General features: G+C 35.1%; 2 protein-coding genes across 7 annotated transcripts in view; one reads left to right on the forward strand and one right to left on the reverse strand.

Moving 5' to 3' along the window:
* Window positions 1-3,830: 3,830 nt before the first annotated feature.
* Window positions 3,831-15,209, reverse strand: part of LOC135209049 (uncharacterized) — a 62,501-nt gene continuing 51,122 nt past the window's right edge. For 5 of the 6 annotated variants that reach the window (XR_010313287.1, XR_010313288.1, XM_064241598.1 and 2 more), the window contains 2 exons: window positions 5,358-5,412; window positions 3,831-4,807 (listed from right to left, as the gene is read on the reverse strand). Coding sequence is in view for 4 of the 6 variants with exons in the window: in XM_064241598.1 (XP_064097668.1) it covers window positions 4,740-4,807; window positions 5,358-5,412 (123 nt within the window). In the remaining 2 variants the exon portion in view is untranslated. The remainder of the gene's footprint in view (window positions 4,808-5,357; window positions 5,413-15,209) is intronic. The other variant, XM_064241601.1, reaches the window with a different exon arrangement.
* Window positions 12,871-15,209, forward strand: part of LOC135209048 (uncharacterized) — a 2,516-nt gene continuing 177 nt past the window's right edge. The window contains exons 1-2 of the mRNA XM_064241597.1: window positions 12,871-14,791; window positions 15,150-15,209. The exon at window positions 15,150-15,209 is cut by the window's right edge and continues 177 nt beyond it. Coding sequence (XP_064097667.1) covers window positions 13,139-14,215 — 1,077 coding nt within the window. The 5' untranslated portion in view covers window positions 12,871-13,138 and the 3' untranslated portion in view covers window positions 14,216-14,791; window positions 15,150-15,209. The remainder of the gene's footprint in view (window positions 14,792-15,149) is intronic.

Consider the following 15,209-nt stretch of genomic DNA (forward strand, 5'->3'; position numbering starts at 1 on the left):
ATTTGAAAATCGCCGTCAGAAAATTTCTTAAGATATTATTATTCATTATATTTACTTTTATTCGTATGCGTGGAGAATTCTGCAAATTGTGAAATATAATATTATGAATAATAAATGACACTTTCGACTGATGATCATCGGCAAGGTTATTTTCGAAAGCTACCAATGCTCTCGTGCTTAATTTCCTTGCTGTACAGCACGTCAGTATCGCTCTCATTGATCATTCTCCCCGACGACTATCTGGGCGGCTGGGCCTCATTGCCACCCACTGACGCTCTCGTCAGACTTCTAATAAGGGTAATTCCAAGATGGAATAAGATAAGGCGACTTAACTAGAGGTCCCGTTTTCAACGCTCATGCGCATGACGTCACCTGGAGACTTGGAGAGTTCAGCCAGGCGACACATAGGCGGGAAATATCCCGCGTTTTTTCACATATGTTTGTTTTCATTTGCGAGGACAGATTCATCATGGTAATAATATGTGCCACATATGAGTGTTCCAATTCTTAAAAGACCAACATAACTGATGGAAGTGAAAAAATTAGATGTTACAGTTTCCCAAAAGATGCAAACTACTATGTATAAAGTGGGTGAATATATGCAAAAGAAGTGATGGTATCAGTGCCAAAACTGCACGAATTTGTTCGTCACATTTCCATCCCAATGATTTTGCCAGAAACCTTAGGCACGAATTGCTCAATTATTGCCCTAAGACTGTCCGAAATCTATAAGAAGATGCCATACCAACACAAAATCTTTATAATAATGTTATTGTTGCTTCAGGTAAACCTATCACTAATATCTCGTCACTTTAGTTTGGTTTACTAGGCATATGTATGTTTCATGTAGCATTTTGGTCAACTAAGCGACTGTATATGAATAAGCTCACTTAGAAAATTAAGAGGTTATATAATATATCAATTATATTTCTCATGCAAGTAAATCTTTAGCCACGATCGGAAGAATGTCTCTGAAGATCGGATGGAGAGAGAGAGAGGATTTTGCAAAAATGTTTATGTGTGCTTAAATACTATTTCTTGAGTTTTAAACTATATTAAAAAGGTTTAGTTGCTTCAAAATACGTCCTTATTTCATATGGATAAACTACGAAAAATGTATGTATGTTTATATGTATATATATATATAGATATATATATATATATATATATATATATATATATAAACTTTTCATCGCTCTGGCATTTCGATTTGGTGAAAATATAAACGCATATGCTTCAGTAGCTTGTGTGTGTGTGTAGTTGATAATAATTTCGTCCGTTTCTGATTTCGTTTCCCATTCAACTGGACGGTGGTTCGATCCCATGGGGGAACGAAATTATTATCAACTAAAAATTCCCCCTCGGTACATATAAGAAAATATATCAATTCTGAGGTAGAGCGAATTAGATATTAAAGGACATTTGTAGCTCGAATTATATAGTATATAGATATATATATATATAATATATATATATATATATTATATATATATATCATATATATATATATATAGTATGTATATATATAATCTATTATTATATACTATATATAATATTTTTTTTTGCCCAAATGTTTTTTTTTTTAATATGCATACACACAAGTTACTGAAGCATGTGCGTTTATATTTTCACCAAATCGAAATGCCAGAGCGATGAAAAGGGATTTGACTTGATGAACCTGTGCATGAAATATGATATGGTAAAGAAAGGTAAAGATGCTTTCTCGAACAGTCCACGTCAAGTCTAAATACTTGATCAAATGATTGATTTTACAAGTAATGCTAAAGTGAAAGACAAAATGTCTCCGTTCCAGAACGGCGTTATTATTTCATCTAAATCAGTGAAAGGTTTGTAACATATTGCATGAACTGTATGGATTAGAGTGCTTGTTGACAATTCAGCTATGTCAAGACACAGTCGAACATCTCTTTTCTTTCATAAGGCAAATTGGTCATTGTCATGATCATCCGTCACTTTTGGAATTTATATATGGACTACGGTTATGCATAGTGGGTAGAGACAATCGTTTAACCAGTCAGGGTCTTAATGTTTGTAGTAATGCTGAAGCTACATCTTGTGTCACTACAGAGTGCTTAAATGTAAGATGGTCCATCTCAAAGCTCAAATGTTGTTCCCAATGATCTAGATTCCGAGTTATGTATCTCTGCGTGTCTCATGTTAACAATGAGACTGAGACAGAGGAAGATCAAGTAGGAAATTTAATAGGGATAGAACCTGAAGCCCTGAGTCCTTAAGTTATTTGGGAGGGTTCGTAGCTTTTAAATTTAGAAATAAGTATACATCATTAGACTCAGCTGATGTAGATGAAAGAGGAGAGGACTGGATATCATATGTAAAGAGAAAGGTATTATGTATATAGGCCGCCTAATCATTTTAGAGAAAATCTATAAAAAATGGAAGTTTTATTCAAAATTTTCCATGGTGATGCTCTAAAACCAGGAGTCGGAGCAGTTTCAAATCTTACTGACATATTCAAGGCTGCCAATATTGATGTTCCGGAGGAGGTCATGAGCTTCTTTATTAGGTGTAGGCTTCATTTTAGAATAAAAATATTAAACTTTAAGAAGGAAAAATTTCGTACCAAAGGTATGAAAAAGGTAAAAATATTGTTCAGTAATACTGAAAATTTATTTGATTGAAATAAGGGACGGAATGCAGAAATCCCATAGAAAAGGTATAATTAGATGAAAACCAATTGTTCAGTAATCTTGAAAAATCGCTTGATTGAAATGAGAGAGAGAGAGAGAGAGAGAGAGAGAGAGAGAGATTTAATTGCAATAAGATTTCCAATGAAATATTAGGAATAAAGTTTATGTCAGGCGTAAATTTGTATTTCCATTGCTAATATATTCCCTATCATATGTATTTGTATTTTGGAAATATAGCCATAACGACATAAATATTAGCCTACTTTCATAAATGCAATGTTAGGAATCCAAATACGAAGCATGAACAATAAGGCTGATGGTCCAGATCATAGCTACAGGACAGCGTCACATATACACTCAGGAGTCTCCAGGTGACGTCACCGAGCACAGCTGAGCTCCCGGCACCATGCGCGGTAACTCACCCTATCTTATTCCATCTTGGGTAATTCTACGTAGTAACTCGGCACGGACTGCAAGGAACGGTCCCACGAGTACGAAAGCCACTAGGGACGGCCGTGAAATGTGATTATGAGACCTGGGTTCGTTTCCCAGGACCGGACATCACAATTTTTTACTTCAAATTGCTTTGAACTTGGATCTTCAGGCTTTGTAGTGACAAGCGTATCCAAAACAAAAAAAAAGCAAAGAATTCAAGAAGTTAAGAGGGACATTGTGGCCATTACAATTGCATATGTATAAGGTAAAAAAGTGACCACTAGATTCTACATATGTATTTTGCGTGTTTAGAACTAGCCCTGGGGGTTAATTACAGTCGACCCGCGAAAAATAACGGTAAGTTCTTAATAAGCAACCCAAGTACTACAGGAAACTCATTTCCAAAGAAATACCCGACGCATAGTTATTACGTAGATTTACCCTGATAAGATCTTGCAAGAGCTTAGCCTAGGATCAACCACATTTGCTGACTCCGGGCTAAAATAAAACAATCATCTAGCGCAAGCACTTTCCGAGATATTGGAAGGGCACTCCTTGGCACTGTATAGAGGAGTCAACAGGAAAAACTAGATTTTTTCATGTTTCCACGAAGCTGCAATATGAATGACCCTGAGGTCCATGATGCTTCAAGTAGTACTACGTGCGCATGTGCAAAACCCTATACCTGCATGGAAAGTTCGTATACTTGGGCAAATAAAAAGCGTATTCACGTTACTACATTTTATTGTTGTACATCATATATATCACTGTTATTACCATTAACTCTCCCCGGTAGGAGAAAACCTTGAAAATAAAGAAAAAACTGCACATAATCCTAAATTCGGTGCTCTGGAACTGGAGAACAGTTGCCAGTCTGGACGATTCTGTCGCCTTTCCAGCATTATCTTACAATTGTAGATATATTTTCATTCCATTAGTGAACCGCCTCTATGTTTTACCTTTATCATTCATTTTTTTGGAGAATACTAATAGGTACGAATTTAAAAATCATATTTTTCATAACATTGTCCAAATATTTCAATAAAAGTCGAGTTGGCAACTCTATATGAAGATTCTTGCCAAAAAACGCTACAAGTATTTCATCCCAAAACACCTGGAACTTACATGCAAGACTTGTCGATATTTATTTAAAATAACCAATATGGCTATTTTAGTTCATTTACTTGCGCATTTTTACATTTTTTTAATAATTTAAAGAAATTGCTGTTAAAAATTGAAAAGAAACGACAATCAAGATGCATAACTTCATATCCTTAACGGCTCTCCGCTGTGATAACCGGGAAATCGAGAGTGTACCTATTAACATTATCTCATAAACGAGAACCACTATCAACCATCCCTTTGCCCTGAGAGGTGGGGATCCTTCCGTTCCTCAGAAGTTGGAAGTTCCATTAAGACGAAGCAAAAATAATACGTAAGTGAGAAACGTGACTCCAAATCCAACAGACGAAAAATTCCTGAAGAAAGTAGTACATATAAATAATACAAGATATTCATTCGTTCCTCAAATCCTGAAGTTCGCTACCAGCTGGTGGTGACTCCTGGAGGATTTTTACCCGCTAGGCAGAAAAGGATTCACTCTGTCCCATTTGACAAAAAGCCTTCTCTCGCGTCTCAAGAAGGACCTCCTCTCTTTTCCCCCATGAGAGAGATTCCTTGCTGGCTGACTCTGGAGATTTGCTCTGGAAAGAGATCATAAAAAGTACTTCATTACTGAATTGAATTGAACAGATTATTATAGAATTCAGTCCTGAGATAATTTGACGATTAAATTTTCCACGGCCAAGCTGACAGTAAACAGCAATGAAAGGTCGTCTTATTAATCAAAGCTTATCACGAAGTTTTGTCATTTATTTCTACTATTGATATTATAACAACAATAAGAACAACTATAGTAGATTCACATCAACCGTGCATTTGACGTCTAGGCTAGTCCCTTACGGCGCTCCTGATTGGCTGTTGATAAGCCTGTCACAGGGCTGGAAACTCTCAGTCTCTCGAGAGTTCACATGGGTAAGATCTACGTTCCACCTCTCCTGAGGGATATCACCCCTGTTTGGTTTATCAACAGTCAATCAGGGGCGTCGTAAGAGACTGGCCTATACATCAAATGCATGGTTGATGTGAATTCAATAGCACTACTTCCACCAAGACTACCACTGCTACTTAGCTGATGCTACTACCACTAATGACAACAGAGAGAGAGAGGAAGCAAAAACACTGAATACTTACGCAGTTCTTCCTGGATACAACACAGCTTCTTTGCTAACTGGTAACAGTAATCTATCTGAAATGAAATCAATAAAATCAAATCAGTAGATGTATAGAGAGAGAGAGAGAGAGAGAGAGAGAGAGAGGAGAGGGAATAGTTATACCTAATATCTTTCATCCTATCTGATAAATCGAGGATGAATTCCTAATAAAAATATACGTTAATAGCCTCGAATATAGAAGGATTAATATACCCGTTTAGTATCCTTGATTAAGGAGACTGGCGCGGGGCGGTGTGTAGGGGGTTCGACAAGCTCTTGATGAGCCAAAGTATATAGGTATATAAAGTAGTTAAAGGAAGGAAATGGCACTGAGTGATAACATACTTTCATCTGCAGCCATCATTTGCTGAAAGAAATCACATAATAACAGTAACAGTAGTTTATATACATAGGCTATATATATATAATATATATATATATATATATTTGTATATAGATATATACTCTTATATATCTATATATAGTAATAATATACTATTTATTATAATTTATATATACATATCATAATATTAATATATAATATATTTAATATTATAATAATATATAAGATATAGATATTATACATTATATATATATATTATATATATAATGTAATATATATAATATACACTTAGAATATTGCGGATTTTTTTTCATCATTTTAGCAACTCATGTGATTATGAGATTCTTCTATACGTATAGCTGTAATGACCAAGATGATTTTTAATACTATATTATAAAATAATTACGGAAGAAAAATATACAAAATAAATAAGGGATCTAAAATAGTTAAAATACCAGCTGGGTGATGATTCAGCATTAACTGATGCCAAAGAGTTTTTTTTTTTTTGGCCTTTTTCTTTTTTTTCCTTTTTTTTTCCTGTTACTGGGGGGGGAGACATTTATAAGCTCCTACTCGAGATGATTGTCATGAATTAATGTGCTATTTTCATCTCGAACTTTCCTGGTTAGTGAGAGGAGTAAAAAAAAAGTTAAAAGCGAGATGGTTGAATTGGGTAAAGAACATACATACACACACACGCACGCACACACACACAGTATATATATATATATATATATATATATATATATATATATATATATATATATATATATACAGAGAAATGAGAACTTGAAAGACGAGAACTTCAGACAGAGAAATTATCACTTGGATTGAAGTTCTCAGACATTTAGCCAAAGATTAATTATCAAACAACAAGCAATGTGGTGGGTTAAAAAGAAAGGTGTGGAAATCAGACTAAAATCCAGATTAGCCTAGCACCATCTGCATCCTGTGACGAAACTAGCCACGGCGTTAAAATGTCTCCATACCTAAAAACCTTTTGTCAAATTTGATAAGAAAGCTCTAAGTAGAATATTAGGAGTCAGCTGGTGGGAGATTCGGTCTGTTCAGCTCTTTCCGGCTACTATTGGGTAAGTTTTCAGCACGAAGATCTCATCCTACTAAAATAAGCTCTGGCATAGATCAGTGCTGGTGGCTTGCTAAGCCTTGCCAGAGCAAAACTCAGTGGAAGTCTTGTGTATGTATCTCTCTCTCTCTATCTGTGTATGTGTGTGTATATATATATATACTATATATATATATATATATATATATATATATATAAAATTTCATATAAATGTATATATGTATGAGCATATAAATATAAATATAAACAAATATATGCACACATAATATATGTATAGTATATGATATATATATATAGATATATATATATTTCATATAAATGTATATACGTATGAACATATAAATATAAATAAAATATATGCACACATATATGTATATATATACATATATATATTTATATATATATATACATATATATATATATATATATATATTGTAGAAAAATGCACACTTGTGCGCATTTTGTTTTTTACATATTATATGTATAGAGTTTGGTTGTGGTTTTTATGTTAATATTTGCTCAGGAATAGCTATTTTTTTATATTAAAAGCAAATGCATTTTATTTGCATCCCTAAATACCTCTTAGGACAATTAAAAAGTAACGAGCCATTCCTGAACCATATATTTAAGTTTGCCAGGTTGTTCGCCACCTAACACCAGGCTTAGAAACCGTTGTCGGCAGCGAGCGACCTGAAGAAGGCAGTACGGAGAGCTCAGCGTAAGCTACAGGACCAGAACAGTCTTCTCCGGATTTGAAAAATTATTACAGCCAAGAAGCAATGGCTGCCACAAATTAATTTGAGGACCGTGGCTCTGGTCGTAATTTCTCACGGATGAATGTCATCGACTTGAACACCTACTACTCAAGAGCTCTACAGAAGGCTTCCATCATCACCACTACCTTCGTCACTGCTTTATTATGGACCTAAATGACTGGCTATTTGTTGAGGTAAGGTTTGCAATATGTACGGTGCATTTGCTTTGCGAACTTTTAACAATATTTACGTTATTAGTGTAACGAGTGTCTAGCAACCAAACCCATATATATATATAATAAAGTCGGAAGGGTCTTATATTACGTTAACTTTTGTCATTCATGCAGTCATCACTTAAATTTAATTACATTTTTGAACGTTAAGGACACTGTAAGGAGTAATTTAGATAAATTTATTGATATGAAGTTTTATATTTCCGTATAGTTCACTTAACGTACAAGATTTTTTTCAAGACTAAGCACATATATGCACATTCATGTTTGTAGCCCCTTGCATTTCAAGTTTTATAATGTTACGTGTAATGGGTTACAGATCCTTCTGATGTTTCGGAAAATAAGGGGCAATAGTGCGGACCGAATGCAGGTTCTCTGACGGATAGAGCGAGAACGTCCACGCTAAGTTTACAAAGGTTTTGCAACTCGACCAGGATCATCCTATTCGCCAGTCATATTCTTATTGTCAATTGTCTAGTTTTTTCAGTTTATTTTGTAAATTAAAATAATTTTTATAACATATTTTTGCTTTACCTTTATGTTAAATTGCTCTTTGTGTAACTGCTTTTCGAAAATGGCGACGAGGATGGGATTGGTTGCGAGGTCCATTGCCTTGAGTATTTTTTTTGCTGAGATTCCTTGAGCAGGTTACGTTCCAGAGTCACGGCACTCTCAAATATTTCCTTATATTTAGTTTTATAGAGTTCATTTAAATTTTCGCAAGATGCCGCCAAAGAGTATTTCGCGTAGTTCTCGTGCAGCCGTAAGGCAGCAAGTTACCAAGAAGTGTAATTTGATAGAAAATGTTATTTCTTCGATGTCTGTAAGCGATGCTAAGGAGCATATGAATGTATTGTTGGACCTTAAAGAAAAACTTGACAAAGTGAATAAAGAGGTTTTAAATGAAATTTGGGATAGCGCAGGTGAATTCGTGGACAGCGATAAATTGGTGAGTGAGGAAATGGATACTTGGTTTGTTTATGACGATCGTTTGAATAAGTGTCTTTCTCTCCTTAAGACCACGGTGTCTCCTTCGGATCGTTCGCGTCCTGAAATTTCACAGCTTAAATTGCCTGAACTACCTTTACCGACATTTGCCAATAGGGAAGGTGAGGATATTTCGAAGTTTTTGCGAGAGTTTGAAGCGACTGTAGATAAGTATGATCTTAGTACTCACGTTAAATTTACTCTTCTTACGAGACAGCTTTCAGGTGACTCGCTTAAACTAGTAAGTTCTCTAGATTGTAGTAATCGTTCGTATGAAGAAGCTAAGAAATTATTACAGAAAGCGTTTGCAGATACTTTGTCTCAACAATACAGTGTTATTAAGCAGTTATCGGAGTTAAAGTTGACTTATCAGAGTGATCCATACGACTTTATCAGTAATATGAGAATTATTTGTAATCAATTTGAGGCTTTAAACATAGATAGAGACATAGTTTTACAGTTTTTCATATGGAATGGATTTAATGACTGTTTCAAGAATCAGTTAATGCATATTACTGGCTCAAATAAACCCTCGTTGCAGCAAATAGATGAACATATCTTTACTGCTTTAGAGAGATATAAAGACATATCTAAGAAATTCAATGTTAGACAGGGAAATAATGTTCAGAGAAAGGTTGTTTCAAAGGATGTGTCGAAGTCAAGTTGTTTAGCTTCTGCTGTTGATGGTAGCGTTGAGAAATCCAAAGTTAAGGAATGTTCTTTATGTTTGGCAGATGATAAAGGAGACGTTGATCACCCAATTTATAAGTGTTCGGTATATGTAACTCCAGAGTAAAATTGAAAAACTAAAACAGTTGAATTGTTGTACAACTGTACTTATGATTCTCATAAAACTTCAGATTGCAGGTTTAAGTTTAACAGTAAATGTAGATATTGTAACAAGTGGCATTTCAGCTATCTTTGTAAATTTCGTAACGACCCAAAAAGTAATGCTAATAACCCTAAAAGTGATTCTGATAACCCCGAAGTAAGTAACCAAAAGGTAAAGGTGAATAGTAAAGAGAAATCTAACTCTAATTCTGTTGTTTCTAATCTAACTTGGTCTGATTTGGGAGTTTTGAGAATCTCTTGTAACCCGGTGACTGCTATGCCTTCTTTTTCGTTGAATGACTCTGGGGATAGAGGTATAAAGGATTCGGGGAGTCAAGTAACTTTTGTAGAGGAAGATTGGGCTAAGAGTATGCAGTTTGAAGTGGTTGATCCGAATTATTCTTTGGTAGTGAATGGTATTAATTCTTCAAAGCCGTTAGCTACTGTGGTATACAAGGTCAAATTGAGTGAAAATTGTTTTACTGCTATTGCCATAAAGTCCATTAATTTGAAATTAGTATTGCCAGGTGTATCTGAGGTAGCTCAAGCCTTTAAAGATAAGGGCTATGTATTAGCTGACAAAACTTTGCATCTATGTAGGGACAAAATTGAAGATATAAAATTGCTTTTGGGAAATGATAACTCTCATTTAGTACCTCAGAAGGATGTGCTGTTTGGAGGTAGTTCTGAGGTGTTTCCCTCGGTCTACTTGGATTCACCCTTAGGAGTGATGCTAGTAGGTGACATTGAGAGGTATAAGCAGAATCTTGCTCTATTACCAAACAGGATAAAGCATTCTTCTGAAGTTTGTATAAATGGTGATTGTTCCCTTGAAGTTGACGGCATTTTCGATTCAGATGGATTGTTCTTGGACTCTGCAGAGAAATTTAAGTTTCCTGCTTATGTTAATATTTCTGTTTTAAATGATAAGGGTCAGATTGTTGAAACTGAACTTGAGAAAGCAGCAGAAGAAATTCTTTCCTCAAAGGCAGAAACTGTTTTAAACAGTGATTCTAAAGTGTACGACGAAGACTTTATGGAGGAGAACAGGAAAGTAGTAGAATTTGCTTTAGAAAATACCTTTAGAGATAGTGAAGGAAGGTTAGTTATGCCTCTGTTATGGAATGGGAAAGTAGCTCATTTGCTTGGAAAGAATCAAAGTTTGTCAAAAGCAATATTAAAGTCAAATTTTAAGAAATTTAGTAAAAAGGATAATGCTTTACATATGATTGATGAGGTTTTTAAAGAACAGGAACAGCTAGGCATTATAGAGAGAGTGTCTAACCTCGAGCAATTCTTGGAGGATAACCCCCAACATAGCTTTCTACCTCACATGCCAGTGTTCAGAATGGACCATGAGTCGACAAAATGTCGTAATGTATTTTTGTCCAATTTGTGTGAATCTGACCCAGGTAAACCTATAACATTATCACATAATCAAGCAATTTTTGCTGGTCCTTGTTTGAATAAGAAGATTTCAACTTCTATTTTACAGTTAAGGTTTAATGAAAAGTTGATATGTTTTGATATTAAAAAGGCATTTCTGATGATTAAATTGGTGCCTTCAGATCAAAGTAGGTTACTCTTTTATTGGTATAGAAATGTATCTAAAAAGGACTATTCCTTAATTGTTTATAAACATTGTAGACTACCATTTGGTTTGCCATGTAGTCCAGCTTTATTAATGTTAGCACTTTATAAAATTTTGATGTTAGAGGTCCAAGGTGACAATATTGATGTGAAGGAATTGAAGAAAGTTATATAACTTAGCTTACATGGATAACTTGGCTTTCACAACCAATGATGCTGAAAAGTTGAAATGGGCCTATAAGAAACTTAAAAGTATATTTTCTCCCTATCAATTTGAACTACAGCAATTCATAACTAATGATGACTCTCTGCAGCAACATATAGATGAAGGTAAGGAAAAGACTCCTACAAAGGTAAAATTGCTTGGGTTGATCTGGGACAGAAGTAGTGATACTCTGTCGACAAGTAAGTTGGTACTTGATAAGGATGCAACAACCAAAAGACAGATTTTAAGTTCAATTGCAGCCAATTTTGATGTGTTTTCATTTTATGGTCCCTTATTAAACAGGGCTAGATTATTTATGCATTCGCTACAGTGCAGAAAAGAAGTTGGATGGGACGATACTCTATCGGATAATGAATTACGAGAGTGGACTAATATTTGCAAGCAAGTGAATGGTGTTCCTGAAATTCCAGTGAAGAGATTTGTTGGTCGTAGAAATGATCCTTTCCAACTGATTGCTTTTTGTGATTCTAGCAAGCATATATATGGAGTTGTGCTCTTTATCAAGAACTTGAGAACAAAGGAGGTAAGTTTCCTTCTATCAAAAAATAGAATAATTGGGCGCCAGTTAGAACTAAAGTCTATCCCTTCTCTTGAATTTCAGTCTCTTGTGCTTGGTACGGAAACTGTTGTTGATATTTATAAAGAACTCTGTGGTTCAGAGAGTGTCTCCCCCATTAACATAAGAAAGTTGGTAGTATTCTCAGATAGTGCAGTTGCACTGAGTTGGCTAAATTCTCGAACAAATAGGTTTGATAAATTAAGGAAACTAAGTATTTTTATTATGAACAGGTTGCACAGAATCGAGAATTTATGTGAAACTGTCCCTGTGACTTTCAAATTTTGTACAGGTATGATAAATCCTGCAGATTGTACTACCAGGCCCTTGTCTTATAAGAGGTTGATAAAATCAAATTTTTTCACAGGACCTGATACCATTCAGGATATCTTGGAAGATGACCATTTGGATGTAACAATCCCAAATCCTTTAACCAACGTTCTTGAAGTTTCAGAGGGCCAGTGTGAGATAAGGAGTGTGACAGAGCCAGAGATGGGAGATATTTTAAATTCAACAATTCCAAGTTCCAGTTGGCTTCATTTGATTTCTGTCTACAAATATGTACTGACATTCATAAACAATGTCAAATTGAAATTGAAGAACAAATCTGGCAAGTATGACCATTTTGAAGTTTTCAGTAATGAAGAAATTTCTTTGAAAGCATGGCAGATGATCATTTTGCATGATCAACAGCAAAATTTTCCTGAAGTTTTTAGATATTTCAGAGAAAGAAACCCTCAAATTAGAGATATTCCCAACGTAGTGAGTCAACTGAATTTATTCATTGATAAGAAATCTGGTTTACTAAGAGTTAAAAGTAAATTTTGTAAGTGGAGAGACCATAAATATGAATTCCCCCATTCTTTGGCTAAAAAACTGTAAATTGACCGAAGAAATCATAAACAAATTTCATGTTAAGTTAGCTCATTCTGGAATATATGCTACATTATCTGAGGCTAGGAAACAGTTTTGGATTCCTTGTAGTTTTTCTACTGTAAAGAAAGTCTTGAAAGCTTGTGTTCACTGCCGTAGATTTAACAGTAGAACTATAAAATTAAACCAGTCTCCATATAGGGAATTTAGGGTTTCTCCTCCAACCATACCTTACAGGTACATTTTCATAGATTATTTCGGACCTTATTGGGTATATTGGATGGGTAAGAAATCAAAAGTTTGGATATTATGTATCACTTGCTTATGGTCGAGGGCCATAAATCTTAAGGTATGTGTAGACCTTTCAGAGATTTCCTTTTTGAGAGCACTGCAGCTCCATTGTTTCGAGTTTGGGGTACCTGAACTCTGTTTAAGTGACCAAGGTTCACAGCTAACTTCGGGTGCTAGAACTGTTGAAAACTTTCTGAATGATAAGGACACATTATCTTATTTCAGGGAAAACAATATAAAACCTTTGAGTTTCCAGCAATACTATAAAGGTCACAGTGAACTTGGTTCTTTAGTGGAATCGTGTGTGAAGATGGTTAAGAGGCTTATTGAAGGTTCTGTTCGGAACATGGTCCTAGAATATTTAGATTTTGACTTTGCTGTCCAAAATATTGTACATTTAGTAAATCGCCGTCCAATTGCCTTTAAAGAATATTTGCGAAGCAATGATGGGACTGAACCTGTACCCTCTCCTATAACTCCAGAAATTTTAGTTAAAGGACACGAATTAAATTCCTTAAATATTATTCCCCATTTACATCCTTTACCTAGGGCAGATGATACTTGGGTTCCTGATATATCTCCCATTGCCCATGTGAAGGACAGTCACAGAAAGTTACGAAAGGCTAGGGAAAGTATAATAGAGATATATAATAACGAGTTTGTTGTGCAGCTTGTGAACCAAGCAACTGATAAACGAGGTAGATACCAACCTGTTAATCATAAGCTATTGGAAGTTGGAGACATTGTTCTCATTAAAGAACCCCTTCTCAAACCTACTAATTTTCCAATGGGTATTGTTAAAGAGATAAAAGTGAACTCTTTGGGTGAAGTAACTGGTGCAACTGTACTCAAGGGAAAAAGTAGGGAAGAAACTAAAAGGCACGTTTCCTCTTTGATTCCATTACTTTACAAAAGGGAATTTGAGGCTAAATTTAGCGATAAGGTACAATCAACATGTGATGGTAAGCAGAGTAAGGAAGATGTAGTTAAGGAGAGACCTAAGAGGCAAACTGCAATAATTGGGAAAGAGAGGGTAAAGACACTATTTGAGGATGATTTAGCGTAATCATTTATCTATATTTCCATTCAATTTTTCTTAGAAAATTGAATCCCCTCGTGGGAGTGTAGAAAAATGCACACTTGTGCGCATTTTGTTTTTTACATATTATATGTATAGAGTTTGGTTGTGGTTTTTATGTTAATATTTGCTCAGGAATAGCTATTTTTTTTTTATATTAAAAGCAAATGCATTTTATTTGCATCCCTAAATACCTCTTAGGACAATTAAAAAGTAACGAGCCATTCCTGAACCATATATTTAAGTTTGCCAGGTTGTTCGCCACCTAACACCAGGCTTAGAAACCGTTGTCGGCAGCGAGCGACCTGAAGAAGGCAGTACGGAGAGCTCAGCGTAAGCTACAGGACCAGAACAGTCTTCTCCGGATTTGAAAAATTATTACAGCCAAGAAGCAATGGCTGCCACAAATTAATTTGAGGACCGTGGCTCTGGTCGTAATTTCTCACGGATGAATGTCATCGACTTGAACACCTACTACTCAAGAGCTCTACAGAAGGCTTCCATCATCACCACTACCTTCGTCACTGCTTTATTATGGACCTAAATGACTGGCTATTTGTTGAGGTAAGGTTTGCAATATGTACGGTGCATTTGCTTTGCGAACTTTTAACAATAGTTACGTTATTAGTGTAACGAGTGTCTAGCAACCAAACCCATATATATATAATAAAGTCGGAAGGGTCTTATATTATGTTAACTTTTGTCATTCATGCAGTCATCACTTAAATTTAATTACATTTTTGAACGTTAAGGACACTGTAAGGAGTAATTTAGATAAATTTATTGATATGAAGTTTTATATTTCCGTATAGTTCACTTAACGTACAAGATTTTTTTTTCAAGACTAAGCACATATATGCACATTCATGTTTGTAGCCCCTTGCATTTCAAGTTTTATAATGTTACGTGTAATGGGTTACAGATCCTTCTGATGTTTCGGAAAATAAGGGGCAATAGTGCGGACCGAATGCAGGTTCTCTGA

Source organism: Macrobrachium nipponense, chromosome 37 (assembly GCF_015104395.2).
Source record: "Macrobrachium nipponense isolate FS-2020 chromosome 37, ASM1510439v2, whole genome shotgun sequence".
Classification (NCBI taxonomy): Eukaryota; Metazoa; Arthropoda; class Malacostraca; order Decapoda; family Palaemonidae; genus Macrobrachium; species Macrobrachium nipponense.